This window comes from Mastigoproctus giganteus, chromosome 4 (assembly GCF_048544385.1).
Source record: "Mastigoproctus giganteus isolate SK-2022 chromosome 4, ASM4854438v1, whole genome shotgun sequence".
NCBI classification, from domain to species: Eukaryota; Metazoa; Arthropoda; class Arachnida; order Uropygi; family Thelyphonidae; genus Mastigoproctus; species Mastigoproctus giganteus.
In genome coordinates, this window is record NC_143578.1 from 174,351,312 (window position 1) to 174,364,158 (window position 12,847).

The 12,847-nt window shown below is 36.5% G+C and overlaps 1 protein-coding gene across 1 annotated transcript; it reads right to left on the minus strand.

Annotated features, from left to right (window-relative positions):
* Window positions 1-1,583: 1,583 nt before the first annotated feature.
* On the minus strand, window positions 1,584-12,586 carry LOC150087213 (guanine nucleotide-binding protein G(I)/G(S)/G(O) subunit gamma-12-like). The gene is made up of 2 exons (XM_090371889.1): window positions 12,361-12,586; window positions 1,584-1,970 (listed from the first exon to the last, which is right to left on the minus strand). The coding sequence occupies exons 1-2, from the start codon at window positions 12,450-12,452 to the stop codon at window positions 1,865-1,867; spliced, it is 198 nt and encodes a 65-aa protein (XP_090228015.1). The 5' UTR covers window positions 12,453-12,586; the 3' UTR covers window positions 1,584-1,864.
* Between the last annotated feature and the right edge of the window lie 261 nt (window positions 12,587-12,847).

The window sequence follows — 12,847 nt, forward strand, 5'->3', positions numbered from 1 at the left end:
TTTAATTTGCTACTTAAGACTACTTTTGGCCTGCTACAGTTTCTAAATTATCTCAAATAAAAAAAATAAATAAAATTTTAAAAGTAAAGTAAAAATAGTTTTTAAGCCACTAGAAAAAAAAAGATTTAAATGCCACAGAACATGAATATTGATGATTACATAAATATGATTAATGAAAATAACAAAAATTAATAAATTCTATTCAGATATTTCGTGCCAATGTGGTAATACATGACAGGCAAGTGCTAAACACACATTCTAATATTGTCTCTACCACATGGAACCATCTAGAATTTACTTATTTTCAAGGAGGATGATACATTCTGTGAGAAATCCCCATTGTAATACTTTTAACTGAAACAGTGATTATATATAAAATTATCCCTGAGAATCCTAAATATTCTCACTTAAAATAGTCAAGTACAGTTAAATATTGGTATAACAAATACCAGCAATAAAATATTCATTATAATAAAATCACTTTTCATTTCTTACCAATTTACTATGTATCTTGATGAAAAAATGTTTCATTTTAACAAATATAACTGTTAAATAGTTATAATTTAACAAATATAATTCTAAATAGAATTGTAACAGTTTAGCTCAATAAAAATTAATACTGCTACAAAACCATATATATTCATTATAATGAAATTTGTAAAAACAGAAGAAAATTCTTACACAATACAACAGACTTTTCTGATCTTTGTGTCTTTACCGACTGGCAATGCTTTACCTACTAAGCAGTTCATTGCCTGTTTTAGATTGGTGATTTTTGATCTATCTGCCTTCCTAAAATCTTTCTTTAGTAATTTTGAAAGTGACATTACATATTTAGTGAAACAGGTCCAATAGATGAGGTGCCAGCTTTGAAATTATGTTTCTTCGTTTTGGTAGTATAAACCAGAGCTATGATGCTCAATATGTTCTATGTTGATTTCAATATTTGTAAAAGAATAAGAGAAGTTTACCCAAATTTTTAATTATGTTCAACTGGTTTTTTAATTGTTTTCAATTTATTTTTTTACTGTAATCGTTTTGCATTAATGTTTTATTCATTTTAATTTCTGGAGAGTATCATACGGAAGTGTTCTAAGTATCATATTGAGTTAAACTTCTCTTATTCTTTTACAAAGTTTCTTAGTTTTGCGTGAAGTAGAACAATTGTTTATATTGTATCATCTGGCGATTGCACTTACTACCATTTTCCAATTTATGTTTTATAAATTGGAAAATGTAAGAGACTAGTTTCATGTTTATAAATGTTTTTCTTTTATTTCCCCAGGCAGAATTAAAAACTCTAGCGCAAGCAGGCTGGTGTATTTTATACACCAACAAAGTTTTGAATTTTTCATGAAAAATATATGAAAATATAAAATTGCATTTAATAAGTTTCATTATAGTTATTTTGTAATATGCACCTTATCATTCTAGCATTTTTTTTTCTTTTTTTGCTGTTTCACTAACAAAATTTCATTATAAAAAAATATTTTGTTTGCCTCCACAAATAAATCATTATGCTGACATTTCACTATACACATGCCTTTTTCCCCTTTCTGTACAAAAATCTGAAAACAACAGAAAATGAATCAGTATCTTATATTTCAATGCATTCCCATATTTTAAAATTTGGATGTTTCCAAAGAAAAATATTAAAATTTAATTATTTCAAAGAATTCAGGCTGAACATCAATTATGGAAAGAAATCCTAATCTAAGAAACATCTGAACTTTTGAGATTATGAGGTCAGCCATATGACAAAAACTCACAGTGTAAGCAAGCCCTAAAATTCCAGGAAATTTTAAATACATTTTACATGAATATGCTTCATTTAAAAACTTTACACTGAAGTACATTCATCACATCAAATTAGTACACATCCCTTGTTTTCTTTAAATGGGTTTTCTGATTGAGTAATCCCAGTCACAAGAGCATCTGTCTTCTGGTGCTCCATACAGTACTGAATCAGGCTGTAAAATAATGTCAGCATTAGTACCACACAATGATGAATGCATATAGAAATCATTATCACTATTTACATGAGAAGTAAATCAGGAGCACAATCAGTTTGAAGAAAATGTATAAAATTCCAAGTGTAAAAATTCTGTTCAAAAACTCTAGATTATGCTTATTGTTCAATATTAAAACAACAGTGTGCCCTGACAAAGCATAACATGTTTAGACATGTCTCATCCTTACCCCCATGCAGTAAGCTGGCCTATGGCTTACAACAGTGTGTTATTGTCAGCCAATAAAAAAAGTGTTTTCACATTTGGCAAAATGTCAGAGTGCACTGAACAGTGCATGTGTGTTAAACTGTGCTTTAAAATAAGAACAGCCACAAGTGAAATATCTAGTTTACAAGTATGTGATCCCAAACAGTAGTCATCCAAAGCGGAAAACTTATTTTCCCCACCATCCAACCCAAAAAGAGTTAGGCAAGTGCAAAGCAAAATGAAGGCCATATTGCTAGTATTTTCTGACCTGTGAAGATATTGTCCACCATATATACAGAAAAGTAATTAATAAAGAGGTCCACAGCTAAGTTCTGAAACAGCTTTGTGATGTAATTCAAACAAAACAATTCATTATTTGAAGAAAACTGGAATGCAGTTTTTTGACCAAAAGAGAAACTGCTGAAGTACAGTAACAGCCCCATGTGATTTTTTTTTTGTTCCCTAAACTGAAAAAAATCCTGAAGGATATTGATATGATGCCATGCAAACAATAAAAAACAATGGGCCAGATGTTTGGAAATTTTGAAATATGCTTTCCAGAAGTACTTTCAAAAGTGAGAAATGCATTAGGGGAAGTGCACCACCTCAAAAAGACAATCGAAGGGGATTAAGTTGCATGATGGGGGATTAAATATGCTCATTGTCACCATATCATAGCAGTAGAGATACTTTCTAGAGACATTGTAAATTGCAATAAGGTTACATTTGTTATAAAGTCTGCATGTATAAATATGTAGAATATAATTAAGAAATTGGCTTCCCAAAGTTTGTCCTGGATATCCTTTCAGTGATATTAGCTAAGAATGCCCAGCTGGAATCTAAACTGCTGTGGAGTTAATATTTGGATCCTGCTTATAAGATCCAAATATCAGTGCATTTGTGCATTGAATTTTGTCAAAGTTCTACAACAACAAATCCTCTGCACAAGCAGATGTGTTGTTGCAGAAAGAAGCCCACCATCTTCAATGCTGGTGAGGCTTCTTAGAGACACCAGGTATATTACCCCCCCCCCATGTACAAGGTCTAAAAATAATACGCTGGAGGTAGCCCACCCAAGTGTGAACAAATGTAAGCAGTGATCAAGGTGTGAATTCAATACCATACACGGGAAAGACTGATCTCTGCGAAATCAAACAGAATCAGGTGATAGATTGTGATGTATCAGGTGACTAATCACCTAATACAGCATTTTTTCTTAATGAAGGCTTCATGTGCCAAAAATAATTCTTGGCCTCCCGACTGTACATTTCCTTTCACTTCAAAGGTGGCACCTGTGCATATGTCTGCTCTGAACGAGGTAAGTGGTCCTCTAGGCAACTCAGATCATAGCTCGGTAATGGTTTCTTCTCAAACAGAGCATTTCTCTTACAGCCATTCTCCACCTTGTGTTGCTTGGCATTACAAGAATGCAAAATGGAATGATCTGCGAGATTTCTATTCTTCTTTTCCTTGGTTCAATTATTGTTTTAAATCTTCTGATGTATGTTTGCTCAGATTGTGTCAGTGAAACTATTTTTGTATGGATGAAATCCTTTAGTCCATATCCACCTGAAAATCTTATACTTTATCTAAACCTTGGTTTTCCAATAAATGTGCTAAGACTGTTCAAGTTAAGAATGTTGCGTATTGCAATTGGCTTGCATCCAAATCTCCAGGTATCATTTGCATTAGTAGAGGCATATGATGCAAGAAAGCAAGCTTATTCAGCATCAGCCAAAAAAAAAAAAAAAAACCACTACTCCCATTTCACCCCTCCGTTCGTTCGAAATACCTGTCCAGCTGAGCCTTAAATTTGTTTAGGCTATCAACTTCAACAACAAGCGATGGGAGTCTATTCCACAAACCAACTGCCCGCTGGCTAAAGGCAAATTTCCGCACATCTATCCGACATCCGTCCTTCCTCAATTTGAATTTATGCCCTCTCAGGTGATTATTCTGAGCAAGAGGAAGAATCCCATCGGCATTGAGCATGCTCAAGCCATTCAAAGCCATCAGATCACCTCACCGATGCCTAGTCTCCAGGCTCTGTAATTTGCAAAACTTAAGCCTTTCTTCGTAAGAGCAACCCTTTGTTCCATTCACTAATCTTGTTACCCTTCTCTGTACTCGTTCCTGCAGCTCTACATCCTTCTTGAAATGAGGCCTCCAGACCTGTATACAGTACTCAAGGTGTGGCCTGACCAATGCCTTATACAAGGGAATAATCACATCCCTGTCCCTGGTAGAAAAATTCCTGTATATCATTGACAAGACACCATGAGCTACTCTTGCAGCTCGTCTGCACTGCTCAGAGAACTTCATATCTGCCTGCACAATTACCCCCAGGTCCTTTTCATTCTCTACCACTGTCAGCATAGTACCACAGAGTTGATACGTTGATCTGGGGTTACTGTTTCCCATATGTAGTACTTTACATTTGTCAATGTTAAACTTCATTTGCCACCTCTCAGCCCATCTGCTCAACCTTTCCAGATCCTGTTGCAGCAGCATAGTATCAGTAGTGTCCTTAACAACCCTGCCAACCTTGGTATCGTCTGCAAACTTGGACATTAAGCCTGATACACCATCATCAATATCATTTATAAATACAGAAAACAACAATGGACCCAACACTGAACCCTGAGGAACTCCACAAATAACATTAGTCCACGTTGAGCAGTGTCCATTGATTACCACTCTCTGTCTTCTGCCACTCAACCATCCCTTTATCCATAGCAGCAATTTGCCTCCAATGCCACACTTCTCCAATTTGTGCAGCAGTCTTCCATGCGCAACAGTATCAAAAGCCTTTCTAAGATCCAAATATATAATATCAAAGTTATTCCCTGCATCCAGTTCTTTTGTGACTACATCATAGTATCCAATCAAATTGGTCAGACAAGACCTGCCCTTAACAAAACCATGCTGTGTCTGAGCTATAACTGAATTCTTGTCCAGATGATCCTGCAGTGCTTCTTTAACCAGTGCCTCCATTAATTTTCCTGGAACCGAAGTTAAACTAACAGGTCTATAATTACTTGTGTCAGCCTTTGATCCTCCTTTGTGAATTGGGGTTACATTTGCACATCTCCAGTCCATGGGTACCTCCCCTGAGTCCAAAGAAGCTCTCATAATTATGGCTAGGGGTTTGCTTACTTCCTTTGCTGCCTCCTTTAATATAACTGGATAGATCCCATCCACCCCGGGTGCCTTTTTTATGTTTATCCTCAACAATTTCTCCTCCACTTTCCTCTCAGTTATTAGAAAATAATCTAGCTCACTGCCAATGTTTACTTCACCTACGACATTCCCCTTCCTGAATAACTCCTCATGTGTGAATGTAGATGCAAAATACTTGTTTAGATTGTTAGCCACCTGAGCTGGATCCTCAACTGTTGAACCATCAACATCCAGTGGACCAATCTGATTCATCCCTTTCCTTCTTGAGTTTAAATAGGTAAAGAACTCTTTTCTGTTTTTCTTTGCGTTTTTTGCCAAGGATTCCTCATAATCTGCCTTTGCCTGCCTAATCTCCTTTGTGACTTGGTTACAGACCAACTTATATCTATCATAGGCTTCCATGTCACCCATTAATTTGTATGTATCCCATGCATTTTTTTTCTCTGCCATATGTCTCATTAGTTCATCTGACAACCATTTAGGCCTGAACCTTGAACAATATTTCTTGGTTGGTATGTAAAGCCTGGTAGCTTCCAAGATTAGTTCCTTGAATGCTTCCCATTTTGAATTTGCTGTTGGTAACATCATCAGTTGGTCCCACTGTATAGAATTTAAATACTGTCTCAGACCATCATAGTCGCCTTTACGAAAGCAAAAACCCTTCCCTTTACCTCTGATGGTAGTTACCTCCTTGAGTAAATCCCACTTCAGCACACTGTGATCACTGCCACCCAGTGGTTCCTTTATCTGCAGATTCCTAATGCATGAAGAATCACTACTGATAATCAGATCAATTGTATTACTCCCTCTAGTTGCCTCCCGAACATGCTGGTGTAGAAAACAATCATCCAATAAATCCACAAAAGCCTTGCTAGTGTGCGAGTGACCAACCCACAAATTCCAGTCAATATCTGGGAAATTAAAATCCCCCATTATAAGACTCTCTGATTTACTGGCCCATTCTATTTCCCTGTACAGTATCTTATTATACTCATCAGAGTCATTAGGCCTATAGCACACTCCTACTCTCAATTTTGATTTACCTATGCTTATGTCACACCAAACTGACTCGACACTGCCCTGTCCATCAATGTCGACTGGCTTCACTTCCTTGGATTTTGTGTTTTTTAACTAATAGCATAACCCCTCCTGTCCTGTCTATCCTTTCTATACACATTGTACTCCCCAAATTCCAGTTCTGCATTCCTTATATCTGTGTGACACCACGTCTCTGATATCCCAACAATATCTGGCTTTGATGTTTTGAGCAATACCTCAAATTCATCAAATTTATTTACAAAACTCCTAGCATTGGTGTACACGCAAGTATACATGCACCTGTTTCTATTCTTAGCTACCCTAACACAACCCATGTGTTTACTTGTACCGCAATGACTTCCAGCAGTCTCTGAAATATCCTGCATCTTGTTTTTCAGGCTTCTGCTCATTCCAATAGAAGCAGTGCAAGAATCTCTTTCACCTCTACCAGTGGCTACTGTTAATCCATTAGTCTTTGTCTCCCCCCAAGCTAGCAGTTTTCCGACCCACCTAACACTGCCTCGATAGCATCAGCAAATATTCTTGCACCCTTTCTATTTAAGTATATCCCATCCCTGTAGAAGCAATCTCTCTTGTTAACAAGTATATTCCAGGCTGAAAAAAATTCTACCCCTTGAGCCTTGCACAATCTTTCCAGGGCCGAATTGATCGACAAGGCTCTCATCATATACTCCCTCCTATCGTGTCTGGGCAGCATTGCAGACACTTTCAAATTCAACCCTACTTCACGGCTTTTTTTCAACAGTGACCTGTACTTGTTAAGTAATTCCGCTGGTCTCCTACTCTTAATATCATTAGTGCCAACGTGTACAACTATATCACCTTTTGTGCCCTTAAAAGATGATATCTGCTCTACAACGTCATCAACGTTGTTGCTGCCTACACCAAAAGCTCACAACATTGTAAAGCAGTGATTAATCAGCCCTATTAATTAGGATTTGGTTTACCAAGATCATCAATACAAGAGTTAGAAGAAAAGTAGGATGCAAGCTTTATCCTTGGCTGAGGTGCTAATAGTTCATTGGGGTTTAACAGAGGTGAGAGTAAAGATGGGCAAAAGTTGTGACCAATAGCTTTGGCAAGAGACCAGAATGCTTGACTACCATTTGGATAAGAAGCAAGTTTTTCTACTCACTCTTGTATTGATGATCTTGGTAAACCACCTCGTACCATTCCCAGTCCTCAATGCCTCCTGTGGTCTTCTTTCAAAAAGTTGTCAGAAGAATGTTGAAGTCCTAATGCAAGAAAACACCAAGTCCTGACAGCACTTCACCACTTGTTCTCAAAGCCTCCACTCCTGTTCTAAAAATAATATGCTGTTCTTTGTTGCCTTTTTACACTTTCTTGTTCCACTGACATTTTTCTTTCTGCTTGGAAATTTGCTCATGTCCAACCAGTTGCTAAAAAGGGTGACAAATTCCTCCATCCAATTATTGTCCCATTGCACTTACTTCTATCCCCTTTGTAAAGTAATGGAGAAATCTATTAACCACAAATTCTAAACTATCTAGAAACCTTCCATCTGATCAATGATCACCAATATGAATTCTGTCAGGGTCAAACACTGGTTATATACTAGCTTATGTTACCAATCTAGGGAAAAATTCAATAAAAAAGTTTGGTGAAATTCAAGCAATTGCTCTTGACATTTCAAAGGCTTTTGATCATGTTTGACATAAAGGTCTTCTAAATAAGCTTCCATCTTATAGTATACTTAATGTTTTCTGTAATTGGGTATCCAGTTTTCTCTCTGAACGCTCACTGCGGGTGATGGTAGACAGCTCTCGTCTTCTAACTTCTCCACTAATGCTGGTGTTCCCCAAGGTTCAGTTCTTTTTTCCCACTCTTTTCCTCTTGTATATTAATGATCTTCTTCCATTTACTGGAAATCCTATCCATAGTTTTGCTGATGATAGCACATTGCATTCCACCTTCCAGTTTTAGAAACCTTGCCCTGCACAATCAGCTTCAACAGTTCAAATATCTACCACCAATTCCTTAAATGCTGATCTGCAGGTAATTCTGTAGTGAGGCAAAGATAGCAGTTAATTTCAATCCTTCTAAAACTCAGTCCTGTCTTATAGCCTGCAGAAAGGATTCTTCTACTCCTATGCTTATCCTTGATGACACTCAGATTTTTCTAGACACGATCACATAAATCTATTAGAGATCACCCTGACTTCTACTCTCTTTCCAAAAGTACATCATAAATATTGTTTCCTCTTCATCTAAAAAAATTGGGTTTTCTCTTTTGTTCTTGGCATTATTTTTCTGCTAATGAGCTACTCACTCTGTACAAATCTCAAATCTGCCCTACCACGGAATATTGTTTCCACATCTAGGACAGTGCTCCCATAAACTCTCTCAGCCTTCTAGACTGCATTCAGAAGAGGACAGTTACGTTGATTAATGACTCATCTCTTACAAAGTCTCTCCACTCTGTCTCATAGACATTCTGTTTCTGCCGCATGCTTTTTCTATAGATACTTCCATAGGCACTGTTCTTCTGAATTGGCTTCTATAATTTGCTCGCGCTCTCTCTCTCTCTCTCTCTCTCTCTCCAAAACCATTCCAAACACTTGCCACAACCAGTCAGCATCCTTTTACTCTCCAACTTCAAACTCACAGAACTAACTTTTCTTCTTCCTCATTTATTCCTTCAACTTCCATTTTCTTGAACAACCTCCCTTCACAAGTATTTCCTGAAAATTATAATCTACAGAAATTCATGTTTAATATCAACAAGTATCTTCTTTCATCTTCTTAACCTTCAACTCACACGTGGTACTAAGTACTATAAGTTCCAATGCCTTTTGTGTTTGGAGTTTTCATAAAAAAAGTATAATTTTTGAAATTCAAAGTTTGGCACTCCTATCTCTTCTATTATAAAGTATGAATTATATCTTTTAAGGTTGTAAATGGGCAAAATCCAATATTCCTTACTTTTTATGGTAAAAAACTAAAATTATTTTTGTGGGCTAGGCTAGGTTAGGTTTACAGGGTTTTTTTGGCATTAGCAACAAATGCCATTACATACCAAGACAAGGTAATAAAATGTTAAAAAAAAATAAAACTTCATAATCTTTGAGGTTACTTCAAATGATTGAGTAAGTACAGGCAACTCTTGGTTTACGAACGTTCGATATGCAAACATTCGCTATAATGAACGTCACAATTCATTCAAAATTTCTTAGTCGTCAATATATAAGAGTTTCTTATAAAACAAAATGTCAAACGTATAGTAAACATAATTGTAAGATTTAAATAAATAAACTTTTTAAAAATGTATTTATTACAATAATTATCAGAATTTTATTATATGATAATTATACTGAACTGTTCTTGGTTAATAAAACTAATCTATCCAGTAAAAAAACATTGATTTACATGCCACGCTGCATAGAATGTTTTCTCATGGGAAAGAAATCAGTGATTCTCCCTATTATAATATAATAGGATCATCACTTGCTTTGCCTAGGTTATCTTAGACGGTCAAATGTTGGTTCACTAAGGTCTGGGAAAGAGAAGTTTCCCCATCCCTTTTTCTTAAAAGAAGATACCTGCAAAGATACCTGAAACAGATAATAGCAGCACTGCAAACACACAGCAAAAAATGCACCCAACTGATCTTTCACATCGTGCAACAACAAACGTGGTCAATTGTTTTATAGACACTGTTAGACACATCTAAATTCTGAAGTAACAGAAGAACCCGATATTCCACAGCCTACTACAACATTTGCAAGGCAGAAAATGGCTACAGCTTTTAAATCAATTTCTGAGGGGTTGGCAATCTTTGAAGAATAAGGTGCAAATATGGAAAGAACTGCCAAAGTGGAAGGTGGTGTTTATGACTGTCTAGCATGCTACAGTGAGATTTTTTTAAGAAAAAAAGAAACTAACTGTGCAATCTTCTATAAAAACATATTTTAAAAAAGTCGAAAATCCATCTTATTCTTCATTATCAGACAGCCTTCCATTTACCTCACCTGCACCTAGTTTCACTTATGTAGAAAATATTGAACTCTGATGCAGATATTGACAAGGAAAAGTTAAATACATATGTAAGTACAGTACATATATTATGTTAGTACTCATTTTCTTTATTTCTATTTTGTAACTCTGTTTTTAATTAAAATGAACAAGTATGATATCTTGTTTTTTTTTATTCTTTTCTTATTTAATTTTACGTTACATATTGTATATAATAAATATACAATATAGCTTGAAGCCCAGTTTCCTTCAGAATTGTGTTTATGGTGGTGTTTCTTGGTCTTGTTTTCTTTTTCCCGATATTTTGCCTTCCAGCAGTGTGTGTGTGTGTTATGGGTGTTTAATGGCGCATAAGCTGCACTGGCTATAGTGCACCTGTCCATAGAGATGTGTTAGGAAATAATCCAGAATTGAAGGCATTTCAATTTCATTTTAGAAAACTATTCAGAATCGATGATATATTCCAATTTTTTTCAGAAAGCTGAAAAGTTCATTAATATTTGCCTGATCGCCAATAATATGCTCTAGTGATCTCGGTTGTTGAAGATTTGTGTGACTGTCAGTTGTGAAGAGCAGTGTGGACACCGAGGAGGATCTTTTTTTTTTTTTTTTTTTTCAGTAGTTGGCGCATAGGCTTCTGTGGCCATAATGCACCTCCCAAGGTTTTTGCAGTACTTTGATCCAAGCCAGAGGCGGGAATCGAACCCGCAACCTTTGGGTTGCCAGGCAGGCACTTTACCCACCCAGCTAGCCCGGTCGGCACTGAGGAGGATCATCACCTGTGAGTAGATGGAGATGGGTCAGATAGGTATGCCCTATTCTTGCCCGTGCAAGTACCACTTCTTCTCTTCTAGTTGTCTGGATGCTCAAGTGCCAAAATTTTGGTTCCTGTTTCAAATGGAAAAGTTTATTATTAGTCTGGGTGTGCAAGGCATGCTGCTGCTATGATGACATTATAGTCTGTTTGTGTTTTGTTATTTGGTTTTTAGGAGCATTAGCAACTAAGGCCATATTGCTCCGGGATATGCGGTGGTCATTCCCTGACCTTTCCGCATCCTCCGTATTTGGTGGTGACGGGTTCGAACCCCGGTCTAATCAAGAAGCATGTGCTATGCACTGCTGCTCCTTCCCACCTGGCTACGGAGGCGCCTAACACACATTATAGTCAGAGGCTGGAATATGGACAGAGGTCAAATCTAAAGTTAACAGATTTTTTCTGATATATTTGCTAGTTCATTCCCCTTTATCCCTGAATCCAACAAAAGTTCACTAACTGTTGACAATGTTCAATTTTCAAGAGCAACCTCCTGATTTGAGCAGGTTGAGCAGTGCATATTAGGTCGTTATGCCACTTTTGTGCGAGCCCTTGTACCTTTTTTCTTGGTGGTATCAACTTAGTTTGAACAGAGTACAGTATAGTTTCTACGGCCCAGTTGTGAAAATTAATATTAGGGAAAATGACTGGAAGGATTTCCTTCCTTGGATAAAATTTGGGGGAACCAGGGTGCATTGTACACACTGCAAATCCCTAAAGACCGACCCTGCCGTTAGGTTTCCTGATTAAACGAACTACTAAACATAGTGTAAATTCATAATGCCTTTTTCAATGAATAAATTAATTTTGAAAAATTAATAAATTTTTCAAAATAAATGTGTAATTCTTAATTAATAACTGATTTTAGCAAAGTAACGAAAGAGGGAAATAATGCTTTCCACCATTTGTCATTATAAATAAATACAAACTCCATCCAGACGAATGTGCGATGCTGGTGCTCGGCATAGCAACATTTTTTGAGAATTTCTGAGTTTGGCCGTTTGAATTTAAAAATTCAAAAATTCAAACCGGTGGACGTAATGCAAGAGCACACTGAATCGCCCGTATGGACGCCTCTTACAATCTAACACCACTTACTCTTTGCAGGCTTCCGATACATTGATCCTCTGTATACTCGCTTCCTGTTGCAGGTGCCGAACAGTTTCTTTCAGCGTTTGTAGTTGAGACATCTTAGCGAAATTACTGTAAAAGATATATTTATATTCCAAACAACACTGTTATCTAAACAACTAATTTCAATACTAGCAGAGCAAATAAAACACTCCCGAACCAAATCAACTATCGATCTACATCACAAGTAATGATTTTCATTAACAATAGGTAGCGTTGCTTGCTCAAATTCAATTTTAGTAAGCTGATATGGTGTATATTGTACAAAACAATAAGCAGTATGCCGCACAGTGAGGGTAAAATAACTTTCACGTGAATTATTTTATGTGAAAATAAAATCATGAAATATTTTATAAAATCCAAATCTTGAGTTTGGGGACACTACTCTGAAATAATTTTTACAATTGAAAAATAACCCACTAGGTAAGTGGCGTAGCTACCATGTAGGCAGGAA